Source organism: Numenius arquata, chromosome Z (genome assembly GCF_964106895.1).
Source record: "Numenius arquata chromosome Z, bNumArq3.hap1.1, whole genome shotgun sequence".
Lineage (NCBI taxonomy): Eukaryota > Metazoa > Chordata > Aves > Charadriiformes > Scolopacidae > Numenius > Numenius arquata.
The window spans coordinates 77,363,778-77,388,804 of NC_133616.1; the positions used below are offsets into that span (position 1 = coordinate 77,363,778).

The 25,027-nt window shown below is 38.8% G+C and overlaps 1 protein-coding gene across 1 annotated transcript; it reads left to right on the forward strand.

The window, feature by feature from the left end:
• Positions 1-24,387, forward strand: ZFYVE16 (zinc finger FYVE-type containing 16). Its single transcript, XM_074165934.1, has 17 exons — positions 1-109; positions 299-2,481; positions 7,519-7,615; positions 8,499-8,675; positions 9,126-9,277; positions 12,194-12,572; positions 13,104-13,226; positions 13,322-13,477; positions 14,036-14,260; positions 16,051-16,133; positions 17,028-17,132; positions 17,995-18,145; positions 19,275-19,355; positions 19,930-20,092; positions 20,948-21,053; positions 21,452-21,616; positions 22,524-24,387. Exons 1-17 carry the CDS (start codon positions 40-42, stop codon positions 22,683-22,685), a joined length of 4,578 nt encoding a protein of 1,525 aa, XP_074022035.1. The 5' UTR covers positions 1-39; the 3' UTR covers positions 22,686-24,387.
• The last annotated feature ends 640 nt before the right edge of the window (positions 24,388-25,027 follow it).

The following is a 25,027-nucleotide window of genomic DNA, read 5'->3' on the forward strand; positions in this document are numbered from 1 at the left end:
ATTTAAGGAGTCTAAAGCTTCACTAGAACTGTAACTAGAATGGACAGTTACTTTAAAGCTGCAGTCTGTGACTTGGATAAACTACTTGATGAATTTGAACAGAATACAGGTTAGTTCCTGTGCTATCTTGTTCTCCAGCGTAATGATACTGGTCAGCTGACTGTTACTGTGGAATTTTAAAGTAACATATTCTAAGTAAAAGTTTGTATTGATTAATAGATGGCATATAGAGAGCATGCACTGTGGAAAGAGAGGAGTTTTATAAACTTTGCTTTTGATCTCTTTTTGCTTAAAACAGATGAATATGACTGCTACAGGACACCTCCCAATCCATGTGACTCAAAACACCATTCACTTTCTTCAGTTCTGGATTGCTTACACAGTGTATACCCAACACCAAAACTGCAAGAGGATGCTAGCAATTGTACATCATCAGAAGAAATCCCTCTAGCCGGTCACATTGGAACAAGTGAGGCCCTTCTGAGTTACTCACCACAAAATGAGAAGAGTGTTGCTGGACCTGATCTCTTGTCCACTGTGGACAGTGGTTCCTTAAATGAAATTCAGGCTTCAAGCCTGGGAAGGTGTAGTATACCTGTGTGTGATCTTGTTAATGACACAGGTACCTTAATCCATTCAGTGGCTACTCATGAAGATACTAAAAAGTTGCAGGCTGATGACTTCCAGTGCAGTGAAGGTTTGACTGGCTTTGGTATATCTTGCATACCTGTTCCTACTTGTGTGGCATCAGCAGATTGCAGCGGTGTTTCAAGTACAGAGCAGAGTGATGGGGACTCAGTGCTACAAGATTCAGGACTTCTTAAAACAGAGGAGATCTATCATTTAGATTTAAAATTGGACAGTTATGCTACAGCAAAGATCTCAGATCCATCTGATGATCAACATGGGACAGGATCTGTGAAGTGCAGTGAAGTATTTGATCAGCTTGAACAAACAGCTCGCCTTAATACTGCCTGTGTCCCTGTAACATCACAGAGTTCAAGTGCATGCAGTCCCAAAGATGAAAAAGCATGTGAAAAATTTCCTTCTGAACTGCAAGATGAAGGTGCGTGCTCTGCCGTAAGCAAAGAGACACATGGAAGAAATGCCATAGAAGAGGTAGACTCAAAAGATGAGAGTACTGTTGAATCCATGCCTTCAGATATGCCAAAGAGGCCTCAGTTGCATGAAAGCCATGTAGCATTACCTGAAGATTGTGTTTTACCAGGCTCCTCATGTCAAACAGGAGCTAAAGTAGAATTGGAACAGCAAATCTCAGAAGAGAATGTAGGTAGTGAAGAACTTAATAGCAAAGAAATACTGAACAGTGTTTCAGCTTCATGTATTCCAGTTGAGGATGTCCAGGCCTCCTTGTCGTGTCTTCCACTTCCTGTATCTATATGTGGTTCATTAGCTGTAACAGAAGAAAAAGTTAATCCTCTACCTCAAAGTGAAATGGCGGAGGTTATTAGTGATATTGTAACTGTTCATGCTGGAAAGTCTAAAAGTGATCTCTCCGGTAGGGAATCTTGTGGAAATGCTGACTTGCACGAACAGGAAGGATATATAGCTAAAATCAGTGAAAGTATTGTGGAAAAGAGTACAGATGAAGAGAAACGTGATACTGAGAATGTAATTGATGACAGTGATTCTCAGCAAATCAAAGCTTTTGCTTCTGCTTTTCTAGAATATGAAGCTGAGCCATATGGTGTTGATATAGACTCTTATTACAATGAAAGTATGAGCCCAGTTATGGCTGACTTTAATGTTGAGGAGAATGTTTTTAGAAGTGATACTCTGATAAGTGATGCTGAGCTTGATGAGTTCTTGTATGGACAAAGTCTTCAGTCCAGTGTGTTGAAGGCTTCAGACAATGACAGTAACTTAATGGAAGCTGATGCAGATGAAGGGAATTTAACAAATGTGAACAACGTGGATTTCACAGAGGTCACCGAAGAACATATGCAAGCAAAACTAGAGGAGATAACTAGCATTAACAGTAACCTTAAAGTATCTCTTACTGCCATTGAATCAGAGTCTGCAACAGAAGAGAGTATGTCTCGCATTCAGGACACAACTGAGAGTGATAGTGAAGCACTAGTTTCTAATGCTTATACTGAAGGTGCAAGACCAAAGCAATTTCATGGCCTTTCCCAAGGAGCTGTTCGTCAGAGACACCTGAACAGAACAGATGTACTTGAGAGAGAAAACCAGGAAGCCACTTCTGTTGCCCCAGAAGCTCCCCTCTCAGGCACCAGCATAAATATTGGTAAAAATTCTGAACCTGTGCACTCTGGGTTAAGCAGCTCTGAAGCTGGAGGAAATCAAACATCTGAAAATGTAGAAACACTTAAAATACCTGCAGCTCTCTCACGAAAACAGCCGTTGTGGGTTCCTGATTCAGAGGCACCCAACTGCATGAACTGCCAAGTCAAGTTCACGTTTACGAAAAGACGACACCACTGTCGTGCATGTGGAAAGGTAAGTTGTTGGAGAGGGGTCCTGAGTTGCTGAAAGCAAATAAATTCTCATTTAGGGATAACCAAAATAGAGAATATTAACAGAATTTTTCTAGCTCAAAGTATTTTATTTTAAAAAAACTTTTATTTTTCCAGCATAGAAACTTAGACTGTTGGAAAAGACTGATATTAATTATGAAACGTATGACCTTTTTTATGAAAATAATTAAAGGGAAGTATGGAGAATGTTCTCTTTTTATCTTCCATTACTGGCTAGACTAATGTGTTTTGCATAGAACAAGGAAGATGATGCAGCGGACTGCTTCGTAATAGTCATAGTGAGTCAGGTTTTTACTCAGTTTTTAAGTTAAGCGTAAGTATTTAAGCTTAAAAAAGCTGAGGTAGTGATGATCAGAATTCATGTAAGTGGTTATTTGAGCTGTTAAACACTGTCCATGAATCTGGAAGGATTGCATTCTTTCAGGAGCTGTAACAGCAGTACCAATGCAAAGGATTTATAGCCTAAATCTGTTCTCTTGTGTGTTTAAATGTGTAATTTTCTAGGGAGTCATCTCAGGGGAAAAGTATGCTACTTTTGTGGGGAGGGTGGTACTTACCAACTGAGCAAGTAATCTGTAGGACTTTCTTTCAGCCAGTAGTCTTCTGCAGTGAGTAAATAATGTCAAACCCTATCCTTAATCCAGAATACCCTTCTGAGCTACTGCGGCTTACACTTGTACTAGCACATAAATGGAGATATTAACAATACTAATTAACTTATTCTTCAGTGTTCCTCTGTAAGCTTTAGGGATGAGGAGATAGAGCAAAGATTAATGTCAGCACTTATTAACTTTCTGCATCCCTAGTGTTGAGAGGCATCTGGAGAGGCTTGGTGACTTCTTCCCAGGATGACTTTTCTAGTGCTATATATTCAAAGCATAATACCCATTTTCTTCAAATGCAGTAAGTGTGAACTAAAATGTAGGTCTGAATTCGGTTGCCAAAAGAAATGAAGAACTCACTGTGACAACTTAGAAGTCGTTGAACTTAAATCACTTGGCAGAGTATCTTGCTGAAGTTTCATAACAGTTTAAAACAGTTCTTCAGAGCAGCTTTTGTTTTAGTCATAAGACTGACTGACTTCAAGTTCCTGTTTACGTTCACTGCAAAATTTCTTGTGCCTTCTCTATAGATGAGGATAAAAGCACCCTTCACTACACAGTCCTCATTACAGCCATCAGCTGTTAGTGTTGCTAATCCTGTGTGTTAACAGAGGGGGTTTGGGCAGAAGAACAGTGTAACTAGAGGGAGTGCGTTGTGCTTTAACCGCGATCGGCAGATAGGACCACGCAGCCACCGCTCACTCCCCCTGGTTGGGACTGAGAAGAGAATCAGAAGAGTAAAAGTAAGAAAACTCATGAGTTGAGATAAAGACAGCTTAATAAGCAAAGCAAAAGCCATGCATGCAAGCAAAGCACAGCAAGGAATTAATTCACTGCTTCCCTTCAGGAGGCAGGTGTTCAGCCATACCCAGGAAAGCGGGGCTCCATCACATGTAATGGTTACTTGGGAAGACAGATGCCATCATTCCAAACATCCTCCCTTTCCTCCTTCTTCCCCCAGCTTTATATATTGAGCATGGCCGTCATATGGTATGGAATACCCTTTTGGTCAGTTGGGATCAGCTGTCCCGCCTGTGTCCCCTTCCAGCTTCAAGTGCAGCCCCAGCCTGCTCGCTGGCAGGGCAGTATGAGGTGTAGTTGCCTGTCGACAATCGAAAACAGCAGTGTGCTGTCAAAAATATTTCTCATCCCAAATCCACAACACAGCCTTATACCAGCTGCTAGTAAAAGAGTTAGCTCTGTCCCGTCTGAAACCACAACAGAGCACCACAATACGTGTTCATTGGCGAATGAGTGAAGGCAGTATAGATTATCTAAACTTTATGGATACTGGAGTGCTCTGCAGTTGTAACTCTGTCATAACTTTTCTGAATGTACAATTGCTTAACTTTCTGCCTTGTAAGACTTTTTTTAATAGTAACTTTTTGTCTTAAAACGGACAAACAAATGCAATGCTCTTTTTGGACCTGTTTTGGGTTGTTGTGTTTTCAGCCACTTTGACGTAAGGAGAAACTGGTAGGAATTCACAGTTATCCTCTGTGGACTATTCTGGAAGACAGTTGTATAGTTTTCATCTGGTCCTACAGCTTTTTTTTGTCAGTGATAATGGCAGCACTTGTGAATTGTGTTTTCTGTGCAGGAGAGAAGTGTGAGGTTAAGTTGTCCCTGCCTTCTCTCCCATGTGGAGCACTTGTGAGGCCAAACAACTCAGTTTCTTTATTTAGGTGTTTGTCTCTTGCTATGCTACCCTTCCTCTTCCTAGCGCAGCCAGAGTCAATGTCATGGCTCAGCAGCCTCATCTTCATCTCCTTTCCCCTGTTACATTACCTGTCTCTTAGTTTTTCTTCACCTCGTCTCAGGTGCATTAGGATTAAGCTGCCCCCTCTGTTGGGGGTCCCAGTGGCACCAAGTGTAAGAGGAGAACACCAGTTGCAAAGCATTGTACTGCTTAGCATTTGAAGCCCTAAGGTGAATTGTAACTGATTAGCAGTTAATCTTCACCAGTTACCTTCTGAGCATGTGCATTTTCAGTTGAGCTAAATTACCTGTGACACTAATGCACAAGCAATTGGAATAGTTTCTTTTTTGAGCTTGTATTGCACCAATCAAGTATTACTGTTTTACTGTGCCTTTACCTGCTTAAAGGAGTTCACTTGTAAATAACTTAATTTTTTTTCTTTGTCACTACTGTTTGATTTGTTTTTTTTCCCTTTAATCTGCTTTGTTTTCCTGGAGTTAATTTCGACTAGCAGAAGACTTTTAGTGTTGTTTCCATTTAGCTCTGGTCAGCAATATGAAGTTTCTGTCAGACTGAGGCTTCGAAAGATACCTTTCGTAAAGGCTAATACTGACTGCACATAGTTAAAAATTATGTGACTCTTTGAAAACTTGCAAATCATCCTTGAAAGAACATAAGGGGAAAGTGAGAAGAACACCAGATATTCACCAGAACTCTTGCAGAAAACAGCTTTACTAGAGACATGATTCTTTGAATGGCATTGTGCAGGTGTAGTCCAGGCTAAAGAGGTGCACTTTTTTCCCCCATCTCTGCTTCAAAGTAGACAGGAGATACATCCTGTTGGAGTAGAAAGGCGTATTCTGTTCGTTTAAAGCAGTTTTCAGCAGGCTTTTAAAATACTTTGCTGAAGGGAGTTAGTAACATGAAGGCAACTTTGCTTATTCTTTCTGACAGAGCTGGGGGGCCTGCCTGGCGACCATAGTTGTGGAGCCAGTGTTAGTAAATAGCTTGGGAAGCAGTGAGCTCTGGCTTAGATAGTTGTCTGTGAGGTAGAAGAGGCAGCTTGGAATTTCATAACAAACTGATAACACTTACTATGGAGAGACTTGTTGCAGCGCAGAGTGCTGTGAGATCAGTGGAAAAGGAACAGCTCTTTGCAGGTATGAGATGAGATAGTTTTAGCCATTTCCTGAATCCTAATGGGAGACTGCAAGCTATTTTCAGAGATAGTAGTAAACCAGTAAAAAGCAAATCTGACCCAATTCTCAAGTTCAGTCGTCATTCCTATCACTGTTGTTTAATGTAATAGCAGTTATGGGATTAACAGAACTAGGAGTGAATTTGAGAATAGGTGGTGCAACATGGAATTCTTTTTATCACTCCAAATAAAAATTTTAATGTAATAAGTTGTCATTTGTATTCACCTTGTTGCTGCTTTTTATTCTGTACATATTGTGGGTTTTGGTTGTGGCTTGGTTTTTTTTTTTCTGAAGGTTTCTTCATGAGAGATTAAGATACAGGCTTGAATACTAGGCTGCAGAGAGTTTAGAATCAAACAATGGTATTTCTTGGAAGAGTCTTCTAATCGCTGTGCAATTGTACACCAGCTGCTTCAAGCTGTGATCTTAAAAAATAAAATCCAATTTTAGCTATTTTATGGGCACCTGGCTTTATGTAATTAGATCCAGTCACAGCAAGAAATTTCAGGTGCTGCTCTGTTTCATAGCTCAGTATGAAAGAGTATGGGCAAGACTTGAGCGCTTAGCTGTGTAATTTGGGTGTTCCTGGCCCTATGTGGAAGGGTGGTTTGTAAACATCTAAGGATTGCTTTAGTCCTAAAGAAATACCTGAAAAAATTGCAAAAGCTTATGGTATGGATAGATTGTGCTTCTGGGGAACAAGGAAGAACCGCGATCAAAAGCAGACTGGGCAGACTTCGTAGTTTGGCCCAAATTGTGGAGCTTTTGGGAGCTAATTGTAGAATAGTTTGGGTTGGAAACGACCTTTAAAAATCATGTAGTCCAACCTTCCTACCGTGGGCAGGGACAGTTAGTTCTCACTAGATCTGGTTGCTCAGAGCCCTGTCCAGCTTGACCTTGAACACTGCCAGTGATGGAGCATCCACAGCTTCTCTGGGCAACCTGTTACAGTGTGTTATCACCCTCATCGTAAAAAAAATTATTCCTTATGGCCAGTCTAAATCTACCTGCTTTCAGTTGAAAACCATTGCCTCTTTTTCTGTCACTCCAGGCCCTCTTAAGAGCTCTGTCCCCACCCTTCTTACAAGCCCCCTTTATGTACTGAAAGGCCACAGTAAAGTCTCCCTGGAGCCTTCTCCAGTCTGAACAACCCTAACTCTTCTCAGTTTGTCCTCACAGCGGAGGTGTTCCAGTCCTCTGACCAAGTTTTTTGTGGCCTTCCTCTGGACTCCACCAGGTCTGTGCCATTCCTGTGCTGGACTCCAGTGCTGGATGCAGTAAAAGCCTTTTCAGTGTAGTAATTTTCCTCCTCCCTGAACAGAAATGTATTGTAAAATACATACGCTAAAGCTGCTTTTCTCCTTCCCTACTTCCAAAATTGTGTATGCATACTTTATATAATGCAATCTCTTTTAGTAAAAGGAGTAAAAATAGGAACTTAATTCAGGAAATACTGGGATTTTGCATATAATATTTAATTCAATCTTTTTCTGGTTCAGGTTTTTTGTGGTAGTTGTTGCAAACGAAAGTGCAAGCTACAATACATGGAGAAGGAAGCAAGAGTCTGTACTGGCTGTTATGATGACATTAATAAAGGTAAAAAGGGTTTTTTTGAGTAATTGCGTTAAAGGTACAGTAAGTACAGCTAGCATCTCTTTAATGTTTGTTCTTTTTAGGGGGCTTCACTATTTCAGTTAGTGTATGTTTTCCTATTTCTGAGACGGAGAGAATAAGAGAGTAATTGTACCTCTTAGTTGGATTTCAGTTCTTATTTTAAACTTTGAGTAGCAAGCTGGTTATTTTTTATTAAAAAAAAAAGTAGGTTTGAACTCCGCAGGACTAAGTATAAAGTTATTCTCTTGGGTCATCAGTGGCAGGAGTCTAGCAAAAGTGATCATCCCTCCACAGTAGCCTTCTGCATGTTTAAAGACCATACCCCAACTTGTTCTCACATGTTATTTGCCAGCTTTATGTAACTTTCTGTCCTGGTATCTTTGCAAGTCACTTAACAGTATTACAGTAATTGAATAATAAGATAGCTTTCGGTTAAGAAAAGGTTAAGCATGGATGCTTATGGAAACATCAGGAGAAAATTAAGGTCCTAATTATTAATATTTAAATAACAAGTTGAAAACGTATCAGATTTTTAATATGCCACCTGAATGGAATTTGACTTGATAAATGTGATATATGTATTTGCACCAAGGTACAGGGATCATACGGTTCAATGTGGTCATTGCAACAGTAGCAAGATGTACAAGGAGGTCTTTTTCTTTGTTAGAAATGAATTAGGCAAATGTACAGGTAGAAAATCAAGAAGTCTTTCTTCTGTACAATAGCTTGAGTGTTCATTTTTCATAACTATCTCATCAATTGCACACTGTTCTTGCAGAAAAACCCACCTATTATATTGCACTGTAAACAAAATTGTTGTGAGAATGAAATTGTGAGATCTTAAAAGCTACCTGCATTTTTTTAGCACAGGCATTTGAAAGGATGATGAGTCCAACTGGTCCTGTTCCAAATTCCAGTATCTCCTCTGAGTATTCTTCTGCTGTTCCACCTTTGGAGGAAGCCCAGATATCTGGTAGTGCTAGCTCTCCTTCACCTTCTGCATTGTTACCTATCTCAGTACTTAAACAACCTGGTATTGAAGGTATGCTAAATATAGTACAATATATCTAACACTTTGAGGATCTCTTTGAAAAGAGTTGGTTATCGCATCATGGATACGCACTTGGTATACTGGTATTTTTTGTGGGAAATGGAAGCTCTGTGAACTGGGACACTGGCAAGTTACTTTTGGTTCCCAGTCTTGATGTCATGTATGAGCTTGGCCAAGTCTGTCTTAAATCTCTGTTTATGAAATGTGGGAGTTTTGGTTTTGGATTTTTTTTTCATTGTCGTCTCCATTTATATTGCTTGATATGAGATTTTTTTTGCATGGGTTTGCCTGATTGGAGACTGGCTGGTATCAAAACTGTCTACCTGTGCTTTGTAAACACATTATACGTTTGGGGAGTGAAGGAGCTTAATTTTTATCCCTTTTAGTTGTTAGACCAGTACAGTAATATAAAGTCAGTGTTGTTTTCTTAACCTGTCCTAGGTCTGTGCCCCAAAGAACAGAGGAGAGTTTGGTTTGCAGATGGTATTTTGCCAAATGGTGAAGTGGCAGATACAACGAAACTTTCATCTGGAGCAAAGAGGTCGTCACAGGAATCAAGTCCAGTAAACCCTGACTTGCCAGAGATGCTTATGGTATGAATTAGGAAGTGTGTGTAGGTGCATGAATTGCCTCTTGAAATACCTTTATTTGCTATTGATAGTGCCCCTTATATACTATAATATGACTTTAGCTTCACAGCTTTTGGAATCTAAGCCAATATTTGATTATTTCTTTGGGAGTGGCTGTGAAGTCCTTGGATGGAAATATTCTGTAGACCCTACTTCAAAGGAAACTGTTTTGGGGTGTATGTGAACTGCAAAAATGGTATGGCAGAAATTTTTCCAAAACAGGCTTTTCTTTTTTCTACACAGCCTTTGATTAACTACTCTCATAACGGTTAACTCGGCCATAGTTTTGAAACCTCATTACCAAAATGCTTATAGAAGTTTGTGGGTTTTTTCCAGTGGCTTGCTATAGTTTGCCTGTTGGATTAGACGAACCAGAAGTTGTTTGATGCCCTAGAATACTGTGGAGCAAAATCTACTCATTCCTTCTCTTGTCAACTAATGCTGAATTGAAAGAGGGCTTGGCTTTTTTTTTTTTTGTAACAGTACATATTCATGGTGTTGAACTAGTTGCACTTGACGATAACAGTCCAAAGAAGTGGTATGAGTTTGCTGTGGAAAGATGTGGAGAGATTCCTCAGCTGGTGCCTTTTTAAAATAAAACATAGCTCTGAAGCACTTTCTGAAATGGTAACATGAATTCTATGATTCTAACAGCATTCATGAGTGTTTAAAACAAATTAGTACAGCTAACAACCAGATCATTATTTGTATATGGAGGATCTGAACAGTTGCCAAGTGTATAGCATGTAAAATCAGTGTTAATTCATGAAGGATGGGTAGTAGTAAATGTGACTTCATTTGAACAAGGAGAGACTCCAGGAAGTTGCAGGTGAATCTGGCATTCCTAGAAACTTCAGACCTGAGGTTCCATTCAGAGTAACAGCAAGAAGATGCTAAGTTGTTTGTTTTTTTTATAGGGGTGATAATGCATCTCATTTTATTAGTCTGTAAAGAAGTGAGCAATGGGTAATGCTGATATTGTTGATGAACCTGTATTTCTAGAAAGGCTCATCAAAAGCTCTTGAAAAGAAATTACCCATCAATAAGATGAATGAAAAAAATCTCCTTCCAATTCATAAATATGCAAATTAAGTGGTAAAGGGGTGAAGATTTGAGATTCACAGACAACCCACAGTTGTCTGTCCTAGACTCTGTGCTGTCCAGTGTAAGTCCAATGCTCACAGATGATAAAAAAGGTAAAATTATTCAAACAGTGAAGGCAGGAAGATTCCCAATACTAATGAACCAGATGCTAAAATCACAGATGCTGTTACGTTCTTAAATGCAGAATAAGGTGTGCATGACTTTGGCTGGGCTTTTTAAGATTACATTTATTTCTGTATCACTTACCAGGAAAGGAGAATTTACAATCAGCAATCAACCTGAAGAAAATATTTAAGCAGTTGTTAAAAAAGGAAATAAATGGGTGATACAGAATCCTGGAATGGTTTGGGCTGGAAGGGACCTTTAAAGGCCATCTAGTCCAACCCCCCTGCAATGGGCAGGGGCATCTTCAACTAGGTCAGGTTGCTCGGAGCCCAGTCTGGCCTGACCTTGAATGTTTCCAGGGATGGGGCAAACAGGAATGGTAACAAAGAAAAAGTGAAGTGGAACATCATTACGACACTAAACGCATCAGTGCTGCTCCCAGAGCTTGAATATACCTGTCAGCTCTTGCTCTACCCATTTTAGTAATCAAAAGGTATAGCCTAGCTTCCATTTGGGGGAAAGAGTAGAATATTTTCTCTTGCAAAAGATGATCAATGTCTGAAATTAAAAGCGGCATGGACACAGTGAGTATGAAACAATTAGTTGATGGTTCTTGTATGCAGCTTCAGAAGCTCCAAACAAAACCACCACACTGGAGCTCTAAAGCAAAGGGTGTACTTCAGTAGGTAGCACATGATCCTGAACATGTTGCCACGGGATGCTGTGAAGGTTAAAAGTATGAAGTGATATGAAACACCAGCCAGGAAATTCATGGGGAAGAAGTCTGTTAGAGGCCAATTTAGTCATGTTTTTGTCTGTGTGTTTGTGGGGTCTATTTTTTGGAGTTGGTGTCTCTTTTTTTTTTTTTTTTTTTCCCTGTTGTGTATTCTCTAAACAGAGGATTTGCTGGAAGCTGATGGCATACCAGGAGAATTATCACAGGACAAGCACGGGGTTGTTAGGTTTTTTTCCTTGTTGCAATGCAAAGTGTTCCCTATTGAGATAGGATACAAGTCTAACATACTTCAAAGATGATAGCACACCTCTCTCAATTTGGTTTTTGTTTTGTTGTTTTTTTTTTTGATGGCAGCTCATATCCTAATGTGCCTATGCTCATAGGTAGTCATATTCACTTTGCTGGGGGAGCAGCATAGGTTTGCCTCCAAACTAGAAATTAATCAAACTGTAAAATGCTAGACTCGGGTATTTGTACGTAGTGTAGAAAGAGAAATACACTTGCTCACCCCAGTGATCGCAAATTACAATGATGACAATGTTCAGTAGCTATTCGTGGGGAAGCAGTAATACTAAACTGATTCCTGGAGTGGTACTTGTTGATTGTGTTACATTGGACTGTTTTATGCTAAAATGACTGAACTGCAGTGCTTTGATAAGAATTTTGTGTTACCGAACAAATAAGTTAATCATGCATCTTCCCCTAAAATAGGGACTAACATAACTTATAAAGATGGGAAAAAAAAAAAAGATGGGGAGGAAAAAAAAGATGATCCAGGAGAGATTTGGTGACTGCCTTCTTGTTTAGAGGAAATGCATTCTCAATATCTGTGATAGATTTCTTGCTCTTCTTGCTTCTAGAATGCTAGCAATGAAATTTTAGCTTGTTGTGATACAAGAGTGTAGATTTTTATTTTTTGTTGTTCTTCTTCATAGGCTGCAAACCCAGAGGAAAATAACACATTAACTGATGTAAATCCAAAACCTAAAGAAGAAATTGATACTGTTACAAGAATGGAGGAATTACGTCCTTCTGCTTGTTCAGATGATGCACAGCAGGCTGTTCCAGGCCAGAGTGAGGTGGTAAATAGTTATACATCTGTAACTCTAGAAACTAAAGAGCGTCCACCTACTGCAGAAGCTGAGAAGACTAGTTCCAGTTCAGTTGATCAGACTACAAGTGATGTGCCTGTCAGTCCTTCAAGTTACAGAGCACTATGTGGTGTTCAAAACTGTGTCCGTAAAGAGATCAGCCTTGTTCCTGACGGTGATAAACTGCCACCCCTTTTGCTTGCAGTGGGTGAAAAAGGAAAAGGTAACATTTGAGAAATTTCTTTAATATTTAATCACCTCATGCAAGATTTTTAAATATGAACTTGTGTATATATAATTTGTATTTTAATACAATTATAATCTTGTTTATTTGCTGCACATTGGATTGTTGGATAATTGAACATGCATTATTAACAATATTGGTATGTTACAAAAAGAATAGTTCATGACTTAAATTTTTTACAGTAGCGACTGTGCTCACTGATAGTAACCAAAAGTACCAGTGTATCGATGAGGAAACAGCATACACAATTTGTCAGTAATTAGGAAAAAAATGGTAGCCCTTGTTTGCACCTTTGCTGAAAGTTACTGCTTTATTTTTTCATATGTTCCTTGAATCTTAGGGTGAGCCAGCTATTCATTGGTTGATCTGTAGCAATTCTAAGTTTGAGAGTAATTGCCACCCTTTTTAAGACAGGAGGATGGGACAGTCTTTCATGTGCTGTGATCTGTAATTCTTGTTTTAGGTAGTTGGCTGACATGTTTAAACTAAATTGGGTGTTAATTTTTTTAGATCCTCTAGTGGCAGAACATCCGTCTCGCCAGCAGGTCACTCTGCTTCTTGTGGAAGGAGGTCCTAATCCATTAACTTTTATCCTAAACACAAACTTGCTTGTTAATGTCAAGCTAATAACTTGTAAGTAGTCTGCATTATCTTTTCCATTAAATCCAGCTTTCTTTTTCCGACTGTAAAACAACATTACTTGTGGTGTCTACTTTTTTTAATTACAGATTCTTCAGAAAAGTGCTGGTACTTCTCAACAAATGGACTACATGGTTTGGGTCAGGCAGAAATTGTCATTCTGTTGCAGTGTTTGCCAGATGAAGAGATTTTTCCTAGTGAAATATTCAAATTATTTATTGACATCTATAAGGATGCAATGAAAGGTAGGTAATTTTGATTGAAGTATCTGTAGCTATCTAATGATTCTGTTGAAAAATCTTGCAGTGTTAGTCTTGGGCCCTAAATAAACAACAGAATTTTTTAAAAATATGTTTCTTTGTTTCATATACTTCTGTAAACATCCTTTTTGCAGGTTTTTTGTTGTTATTCAGTCATATTACATTGGAGATTCTGGATATAAATCCTTGAGTGTATGGTTTAGGATATCTGGAACTTGATTTGTAGAAGTAGTACACTCTTACATATATAAATGTTTAAGGTCTGTTAATTGAAGTTCTGTTAATCAATTGGTGTGTGCCAGAACACTGTATACTGCAGGGGTTTTGGTATTTTCTGCAAAAACCTAGTTTCATGTACAAACTCATTTAGCTAATAAATATTGAACACTTAGTCTATGGGTTTAGTTGTCTGTCAGACCTTCAGGAAGGTATGAGATACACTGTATGGCTTACAAGTCTGTGGGAGACCACTGGTTAGTTTTCTTGACACCAACGTATTACTTCTCCAGATGTAGCAAAGACTCTCTGTTCCCCTTTCTACAGGAAGGTTAATAAGAAACATGGAAAACATTACTTTTACTGAAAATTTTCTCGGTAACAAAGAGCATGGAGGATTCCTGTTTGTTTCACCAATTTTCCAGAAACTTGATGATCAAATTCTACCAGATAGCCCTTTTCTTTGTGGCATTCTCATCCATAAGATGGAAATACCCTGGGCAAAAGTTTTTCCAATCCGCTTGATGTTGAGATTGGGAGCAGAATATGGGGGTAAGTTTTAACACTTTAAATAGCTGTATAAGTGTAAAATTCGCTTCGGAAAATAGGAGTTTTTAGACAAGCAAAATATTAAAATACTGTGAAGACAGTTTTAATATTACACCTGTGTGAGGCTGAAATATCATACATGGGAAGCCACCTGTTGAGACACTTGGGAATTTATGTTGTGCTGCTAGACACGATACAGCAGCACAAAATTTTTTTTTTTACTTAGATTATAAGAAAGCTAAGAAAGCAAAACTGACAGTAGTAAACTATCAAAATATCTGATTTCTGTTGTTATAGGAGAAAGGTTTGAAGGGAAGTTCACAAGCCCCATTTACAACTCCAACAAGTTGGGTTTTTTTGAATTAAATTACTGAAATTGAGTATATTGGCAAAATATTACTGCTTCATAAAATGAAAAAAGGTATTCATTACTTCTAAGGATAACATTTGAAGTCTCTAGGCCTGTAAAAATGCAGGAGACGTTCTATCAAAGTGAGGTGGATGGACAGCATGTAAGTGCGCACACCCCAACGGGTTGTGCAGTGACACAGCCTCGGTGTGGGAATCACCTTCCACAGCCTCTTACAGGCTGATTTGAGTTTTTTCTGCTCTGCCAACGAGATGTATGCTGAGCTGACTCTGATCCAGGCTCACCAAAGGAAGGTGTTTGCGTAGATTCCCATTGCCTTGAAGAATAGATCAAGCTAGCTTGAGCAAGATCTGAATGTGGATACTGTCCTAAATGCCTTTTAGAGTTGCTTGTGTTTGAGTAACGCAGACATTTAATTTAGCGATACAGGTGCTGTTTTGTTTCCTGTTGCACTACTGCTTGTGATCTAGAGAGCAGGAGTTCAGATAAGGTGCAGCAGTTGCTTAAGTGGAATGGATTTCAAAAATACATCATACACAGCTTTCCTCTGCTGTGTATGCATTTTTTGATAAATAAGCCTACCACTCTAGAAGGTTCCAGTCCATAAATACGTATCACTACGTTGTTCATGGATTTCTTGAGTCAATAGTGGGTTTCTATTGGCCAGGCTTCTGACTGATGTGATGTGGGTGGTAGCTTTTATGTCATTCTTCTTTCTCTTGCCAAACTACTTGTCTTTTTTTTTTTTTTTAACCAGTTTTGCATCTTTGACCTAACAATCCTGACTTTGCTGTGCTACCTGTTTTGTTTTCAAACAGCTTCATACTGTGGTCTCCTGCATCTCATTGCTTTCCTTAGTTTCCATCTGCCTGTGTTTCCCATTGCAGCCGTGGGACTTCAAAGCGTATTACTTCTTATGAACATCCTCACTCACTCTATTCTTGCTTATCAGTACTCAGTGGTACTTCACTTTGTATTACAGCATTAATGTAGAAGCAGGTGTTAACCTGGATGGTATTCTTATTCAAGCAACTACAAAGCCTTACAACCCCTCCCATAGCTGGTAACTCAGAGACTGAACCTGGGATGTTTCTGCCCGGATTACCTGTTGCAAGAAATGTAGCTGGCAAAGCATATGAAAGCAGCAACAAGTCTCTGCCACACAATTCCTGCCACGGGAGAGTGGCTCCATGTGATGACATTACAGTAGGATTTAACCATGGATGGGGAAACCATGCAGTGGGCTGAAGGACAGTCCATAACAAAGAATCAGACAGGGGCTCTACTTCCTTTGGCTGGTCAGATATTGAGATTAAGAAACGTAGGCTATAGCTGAAAATAAAAATAAATACTTGGATTAGCAAATCTAACCGTTGTTGGTAGGTTAACATGACCTTTTTGTTTTTTTCTTCCCCCATCCTAGCATATCCAACTGCTGTAGTAAGTTTCAGGCACCGGAAACCACTCTTCGGAGAGATAGGACACACAATTATGAATCTGCTTGTTGTGAGTAAATGTTTCATTCTCTTCCTTTCCAGTTGTAATTTAGATTGTGTAAAATACGCTCAAAACTCTGCTTCTTGAAAGCAGAGTTATTTTTGGTAAAGGGCAGATATATTTGTTCTCCATACCTGACTTGAAACTTTCTTACCAAAGAATATTTGTATGTGAGTTAGGAAAGCTGTATCTTTCACATTATATCCTTACGCGTTAGTTCTGGTAGTAAGGAATGGCTTTAAGTGAATGACAGAAATGTTGACATTTACATTTAAACTGATAATAATAATTGTCCAGTTGCATTTTTCTCTTCCAAGCGTGGGTGTGGTGCAGGAATTCTAGTCTTAAACCTGACACTGTTCTAATCTGAAGAAGAGAGTTGACAGGCAGATGCTGTGGTCTAACTGTAACAGTAACTACTTTGTCACACAAACATAACCTTAACACAATTAACTAGTCTGTCTTGTGTGAAGAACTTTGGGTTTTGGCAAAATCATCAAGAGTGAATCAAGTCTGGAATTTATGCTATTCCCTGAGGAAGTTCTTTCTCTGTTACTCAAATAATTTCATGTAAACTTCAGTAAAGCTATGTTCCTGAACAGTAACCTTCTTCTAATACTTATATAGAACTTACCCTTAATGCTGTCTGTAGCCATAGTATAAATAACCCACTGGTAAATAGTTAGAGCTACCTTGTCAGTCCTGTGTATGTGTTTATATATTTACTAAGGTACCCTTCACCTACATTATAGTAGGAAAAAAGGTTACCACTAAGTCCTTAGCCACCCTTAATGTCATTACTCTTTAGAAGTCTTAGAGATGTATGTAAAGTACTTTATCTAGGTAGTATTATAAAAGATAAGAAAATTATACTTGTCTGCTAATGTAGAAACTTTGTTACAGGACCTTAGAAATTATCAGTATACTTTGCATACCATAGACAACCTGTTTGTTCATGTGGAAATGGGTAGAAGTTGTATTAAAATACCTCTAAGGAAGTATAATGAGGTGAGTAAAATCGTCTTGATTAGCTTTCTAATCTAAACTGCTGTAGTCTTTGTTTTTCACATAATATCAGTCACATCTTTCACGTGAGCTCTTTTTTTAACAAAAAAAAATAAAAAATGGGGGTGGGTGGGTGTTGATTCTTAGAGGCTGTAATTTTTTTTATTCTGCAGTCAGTTTCCAGGCAGTTCTGCAGGTGAATTTTCCACTGGATAGCAGCTTTATAGGCGACTTTGCTATTTGCAAGACTCTTTAAACTTTAAACAGATGTAAGCATGGAGGGGGGAGGGCATGGAATTATCTGAACACACAATTCCTTTCTCGTGGGTGTGTTGGAAGTTGGATAATGATGAGTGAAATGCTGAGCTTTAGGGTAACTATTAAATGCTGAAAAATCAGCACTTTCTTCAAAATCTTTTAGCTTGTACTTTCAAGAATTATCTCTACACAATTCCTGATGATGGTGGTTTACGAAAAAAAAAATAAAAATAAATCTTTCTTGCCAATGTAGTTTTGTTACAATTGTTTACTTCTTTAACAAAAAAACCAAAACAAACCAAACAAAAAAAAAAACCACCCACCCTGAATAGTAAACTGCATGATGCTTAATGCATATTTTAGCCTTGGGACCAACAAAATCCCTACAACTGCTATTCCGCGTCATCCAGTGGCAGTTACTCAGACTGAAGAAGTATTTCTGATCATGCTTGGTGTTTCTCCAGCTCATCATGGCAGACTGCATTGTGCAAAACTCTTTGGAATTAACTGTGTGAATAATTCTTGTGGATTTTTCTAATATCTTGTCTTTAAAATTAATATTGCAAAGTGAGATTTGTCAGTTTAACGACAAACTTTATATTGACAGGTAATGAAGGTGATAAATTCTTCTAATGAACACGTAATTAGTATTGGAGCAAGTTTTAATACTGAAGCAGATTCTCACTTAGTGTGTGTGCAGAATAAGCATGGCCTCTATCACACACAAGCAATCAGTGCTACTGGACATCCCAGGAAAGGTAAGCTTGTCTAATGTGGCTTATGGAGAAAAATCATATTTCTAGAGGAGAAATGTAAGTTCACTTTTAGGCTGTAAGAATAAGCCATATTCCCGGTAAGTTGTTGAGACAAAATGTTCAGCATTCAAGCAGCAAAGCAATTTAAATGCAAAATAAAATGTTGCTGGTTTATGTCAACACTTAGCTACCTTTTACAAATGTCACGTTAAGGGGAGATTAATAGTTTTTTCCTCTTTGTTTCCAGAATGTTATTAATATAACTTTTATTTGCAGATTCTTTACATATTTCAAAATCTAAATTTAATATTAGTGTGAATTGGGCAATATATTTACATATATAAACAAGTAGTCTTAGTAATGAGTGTATGGAAGTACAGTAACAGTGAGTATCTCTATACAACACCCCAGCAAACTGATACCACCACCTGTACAGAGAGGAGTGCGGAGGTACCTTTTAGGCTCTGAAAGTAATACACCTGTGCAGCATGTCTGGGCTGAAGAGTGAGTCATGCTTCTCAACAAGGCCCATGAGTTGGGGAGGAATTCCACATTGATGTGCCACCTCCAGTGTCAACTTGAAATGATGTTCTGTGCTTCATTAAGCATAGCTACTTAATGTGTTCTTGTTTGAAGCACTGTGTGTAACAAATTTACACAAAGTTTTGTAGCATGGAAATTCACTTATGTCATCTTTTCCTCCAGTTGCTTTTAGTACCACTGAAAATGATATAAACATCAGGAATATATTCCGTAAATAAGTTAAATTTAAAAGTCGAGTGGCATGTCTAAAAACTCACACCACTGTTTCTTCGGCTATGTTTCTTCTTTGTACATGGAGCTGTTTTGGTTTGCTTGTGTTGGCTTGCTGCCAGCATCTTTAAAGGACACTGTATGCACTCAGAAAATAAGTTAACAAAGCCCGTCTTTTTTGCCAAGGTCTGATTGGAAAAAATTCTTCTCTCTTTAGAGAGTTTTGGCATATCATCCTGTCAGTAAGGGATTTCTATTAGCACTTTCAGTGTAGTAGTACCTTTTTTGCCTGCCTTTTTAAAAAGGAATGCAAATTAAATGTTAATAACGACAAACGAGTGATATGAAGTGGTACTCACTTTGTTCCTACTTTTTCTAGTTACAGGTGCAAGTTTTGTGGTGTTTAATGGAGCCTTAAAAACATCTTCAGGATTTTTAGCTAAATCCAGTATAGTTGAAGGTAAGAATTTTGTTCTATGTGGTTTCTTCTTAAGATACCTTAAACATAAAAAAAAAAAAAGAAGCAGTTTTGTGCAAGATCTTTATTCCTCTGTAAGCTCAACTTTTTCTTTTCAGGATTTTTAACTTTGTAGAAAACCTGTTGCAAACAAATGCTGTATAAAAATACATGCTACCTCACCTACTTGTTTTAAAACACACTAAGTTGTTTTTTTTAACATACTTTGCTTTAGCCAATGCAAGTCTTTCCTTGACGGCTGCCTACGTATGGAACTGTTTTCATTGCCATATTGATGAAATAAATATATTAACACATAAATGCAAAAAAAACTTCCAAGACTGATCTTTTAGTCTTACTGCTGTTGATGGGAAAAGTTTTCATCACTTCCCCTTTCATGTAACATTTAATGCTGTAGTTGGGGGGTGGAGTACATTTGATATGCCTTTATTAATGAGCTGTAGGAAAGCGTTGGTCCCTCTAGAATTGAAGCCAAGATTCTCCTGAAAAGCTATGCTGAAAAGCTGAAAAGCTCTTTCTGTAAATAAGTTGGAATTCTAAACTGGTTTTCTTGTAGATGGACTAATGGTGCAAATAACACCGGAAACGATGGAAAGCCTACGTCAGGCATTAAGAGACAAGAAGGACTTCAAAATAACCTGTGGCAAAACAGATACAGGAGATGTAAAAGAATATGTAGATATTTGCTGGGTAGAAAATGAAGAGAAAACAAACAAAAGGTAAATGTATTATCAAAGCAAAACATCTTGGAGAATTCTTGTTCCCAATTTTCAAATATCCAACTTTAATTTTAAGAAATTAATCTAAGGTATTTTTATTGTAAGAAAGTACTTGATACTAAAACCTGAAAGAGGATAGAGCAGTAAACTACCTGCTATCCTCTAGATGTCACCAACAGAACAATTTTGCTTGTAGTTCACCAAAATCTAATACAGCTTTCTCCAAAATCTAACACAGCATTCTCTGTTCAGGAAGTTAACAGGAAAAGTGCATGAACCCTGAGTTTCCTTTGAAAGTCCTCTATCAAATCAGTAATCGGTTTGTGTGAGGATGCAATTAATCCCTTTAGACTCCCTTGTTAGGGGGAGCTTGGAAATGCATAGAACTGTTCTTGGCCATTCACTGCTTGGAATGCCAGCGTACAACAAAGCAGAATGAGATGCAAGACATCTTTATTGGTTGAGATTTGAATGCTTGTTTATGTAGCTTCAAACTTTAATTGTACATCACTAAATCAAAACTTGTCTGATCGTAAGTTGTTTCTCAGGCGACAGGTTTGACTTAGTCTGCCTTTTTCTGTGGCTTCTCTGACCACTTAAAACAAACAGTGGCTTTACCTAAGATGGTTTACAGCTTCTTAAAGATTAGGTTTTTATTAACTGTTGTTTGTTCCCTATTTAGGATATTTCTTTTTGTAGCATCTGTGTTTTCATGGTGCAAGTCCTATATTACATTTCATTGTAAAGCTGTTATAAGTAGTCTTTAAGGATGCCTAAACATTACCTTATACAAGTTATTCAATCTAAATTACAAAATGTTGTTTTAATTATTAACCATTCTATTATCTTCCATAGAATTTTAAGCCCAGTCGATGGAAGATCAATGGAAGGAACTCAGAGTGAAAAAGTACCACAAGGCAGAGACTTCGAAAGAGATGGAAAAGTTATGAAGTGTACTGAAGTTAGTAAATTAAATTGTTCCTGAGCCTTTTTGTTACTTCTTAGGATAGTTAAGTGGTAAAGTGATACTACTAAAGAAACTAACTTATTTGACATCTAGCCCTACTGATAGCCATAATGTTCTCTGTCGCTCTTTGATAAGTTTACATGCTTTTCATTTTTCTCTTCTGAAAAAGACTGAAAGTCTTAGCATCAATGACTCTGTAAAGATAGAATCCAGATATTTCCATGGCCACTGAAGTATTTTGATTGAGTATATGAAATACTAGAATACTTTGCCAGCAAACAAGCATTAGAGCTTGCTCTGTTCTGCATTGTGTGTATACTGAATTACTCTTTGCCTTATTTTTCTTAATACAGCCAGGCTGCTGACTGTCCTTATCGTTTCTGTAATTTCAGGTATACTATTTCCTAAAGGACCATGAACTATCCAGCCCTGTTCCACAGCAGTTTGCTAAAGAGATTGCTGCTGCCTGCAGTACTGCTTTTTGCCGACACCTTAAAACCTTGAAAAATAATGGGATGAATAAGATAGGCCTAAGAGTTTCTGTTGACTCAGATATGGTAATCTTTCAACTTTTATTGCAGACATTCCAACTGAAATCTCTTTCTTGTAAAGACCCTGGATCTCTTTTTGAATGTTTTTAGTTTTTTGCCCTATCCCAGATCCAGACTGACGATGAAATTTCATGAAGAAACTGCCTTAATGACTAGCTTTTCTTGAAAGGAATAGTCCTAAATCTGACCAAATTCCCTAAATAACTGCTCGCAGTGAGCTATCAGTCCTTCTCTAGTTCTAGCTCTCTGGCACTCATCTGCCTCAAAGGTGAGTCAATTTAGAGAATCACAGAGCTAATTTTCTGGTCTGTTTCTCAAAATACATAGTTTTCTGCTGGTTTTGCTCCCTAATGTAGTTCAGTAAAGGATATTTGCACTAAAATCTGTACGGCAGAAAAGAATATGTCTGCCAGCTGAGGATGGAAGAGAGGGAAGGCAAGGCTCTCCAGTGTGTGATGCCCTTCAAAAGATTACAGAACTGTAGAACAGTTCAGATCCTTGCCTCGAAAGGTGTTCTGTGTTAGGCTTCATTATTTTTTTTTTTTTTGAGAGAAGTTGGAAAGCTGGAAATACCGTCCTGAAAATCTAGTTTTCAGTAGTATATTTTGAAATTAATCTAACAGTGACTGTGATACTAGGGTACAGTCAGAAGACTCCTGGACATCAGACTGAAGCAGTCTGGGATGCAGAGGGTGTGTAGCCCTGTAAAACCCAGTGGGAATGTTGCATACTTCTCGATGGCAGGCCTAATCATTCATGGTTGTCCTCAAAGCCCATCCAGTTCCCAGTGTTTGAATGTTATTTTGCCAATTCATGCTAGCTGGAATACTATTTTACCAAGATACTACACTTTTGCGTTGTCTTGTTAACGTAAAAAAATGTTAATATTAACATTAATGTGTTTCCCTTCTAGGTCGAGTACTTAGCCGGATCTGGAGGTCACCTTCTTCCACAGAGCTATCTGAATGAATTGGACAGTGCTCTGATTCCTGTGATCCATGGTGGGATGTCAGATCCCACAAGTCTACCGTTGAAAATGGAATTAATATTTTTCATTATAGAACATCTGTTTTGATGAGGCTGATTACAGGCAATGTACTGATTTGCTAGATCTGAACACCAAAGTTGTAATGCTACAAACACTAAAAATATTGAACTTTCTAAAGCTGTTATGTTTTGATAGATTTTTCAGACTGTTTTTTAAAACCCTCAGATCCTCTCTGGTTACTCTACCACAAAAGAATTGTAGTTTGTAATGTTTCCTAAAGTTCTGAAAGTTTACACTTAATACTGGTGCAGAAGAGGGCAGGTTTTGTTACCTCTTTACACAGCTGTAGCATTTTCTATATGTAGTGTAACTTTAAGCCATACTATCTTGCCTCTTAACTTCAGATAAATGTGTTGCTTAAAATCGCCGTGGTTAGATCTAAGCTCTTACCTGAAGCATGGGCTTTGCATGTGCAGATGAGCTGAAACACTGAAGTAGAAGCTGGCACAAAACTGTTTTCTTGCCATTTGAGATTCAAATATGAGATCTGTAGCTGACTGCAAACTCCATGTGTCAGTTACAAGTGCACACCTTCTGACGCTTGCTTATGGTCAGCGCAAGGAAGAACTTGGTAGGTATGTTCATGAGGACATTGTAGTTCGAGTCTTTTAACACGAGGCTATTATGCTGGTCCTTCGGGAACATACGCTCCGAGTTAATTTTTTTTTTATAGAATAACTGATTTCTTTCTTGTATTTATAAGGATTTATCTAACTTAAATGGATGCTATTTTTATAAATACTGCTATTTTTTCCTTTAGTCTGTGTTCAGAAGTCCTGATACAATTTGGCCTTTCAAGGCTTAATAAAAAACCAGATTACCCTTGATGTAATCTACATGTAGCAATAAGTCAGACCAGAATTCTGCAATATCTTTTCTGCTCCTGTCTACTGCTTTTGCCACCTATTAGTAGCCACCTTTACTTTCAGGGAGAATTGATGTATTAAGTGTGAATTTTCATGAACAGATTGATTTTTAGCATACCTGAGGTTCATGTATAGTATGTATTTTTGATATTGGGTCATCAAGATCTATTTATGTACTTGTGTGCATGTGATTTGTACCAAGGTTCAGCAAACCATAATCGGGGTTTGGTAACTGTCACACAACTGTTTATCAAGAACAGAACCAAAAGTAAACACATACAGCACCTGTATTGTTTTCAGCAAAAATGCTGATACCATTTTATAGTGAGACTATTACAACTTGGATGCCTTCTTGATGCTAATAGGGGATATTTTATGTTTTTGTATCAAAAACAATTTGTAACTTAACCTAATCTGCTCTGCTGTTACCTGTGCTTTTAAAATGCCGGTTCTAGAAGGGTTAAGGCTTCAAGATCTTACCCTGGAGGAGACTGGGGCTGCATTTGAGCTCATTAAGGCAACTTCTTCAGAGAAACCGCGGCCCTGGAGAAGAGCTGAAGACTATACCCATGCACAGTATGAACAAAACGTGTCCTTGCTTGAAAACAAGGTGCAACCGGACAGTGGAGGAAGCAACAGCGAAGGGTTGAACAGTAGCAAAGGACTGTGGCGTGGTCGGAGGTGGCTGTTGTACCCCAAACTGTGTGGGTCGGCCCATGGGGGTAACCAAAGGAACAGCTGCCTCTCACCACTCGCCCTCTACTAACTCCTTTAAGTAACGATCAATAGGAAAATTAACTAAAATGCTTGATATCTTATCTCTGTTATTTAAAAAAAAAAAAAAAAAGACAGCTTTACTGTGTATTTGTCTGGTCTTTGTAGCGGTTTGGGGATTCTGGACCTGGACCTTTTCTAGGACATGGATCTGACGGAGCAGGTCCAGAGGAGGCCACAAAGATGCTCAGAGGGCTGGAGCACCTCTTCTGTGGGTACAGGCTGAGAGAGTTGGGGTTGTTCAGCCTGGAGAAGGCTCCAGGGAGACCTTAGAGCCCCTTCCAGTACCTGAAGGGGGCTACTGGAGAGATGGGAGGGACTTTTTACAAGTGATAGGGTGAGGGGTGATGGCTTCCAACTGGAAGAGGGGAGATTTAGACTAGATACCAGGAAGGAATTTTTCACAGTGAGGTTGGTGAGACACTGGAACAGGTTGCCCAGGGAAGTTGTGGATGCCCCATCCCTGGACGTGTTCAAGGCCAGGCTGGATGGGGCTTTGAGCAACCTGCTCTAGTGGAGGTGTCCCTGCTCATGGCAGGGGCTTGGAACTCGATGATCTTTAAAGTCCCTTCCATCCCAAACCACTCTGTGATTCGCCTGGCAGTCCCTTTCCCGCCGCAGCCCCGGGCGGGGGGCCGTGGTGGTCCTGCCCGACCGCGAGGGCACCATGGCGGTGCCACCCGGCCGGAGCTTCCCCGCCCGTTCCGCTTCCTGTGGAAACGCTCCCCG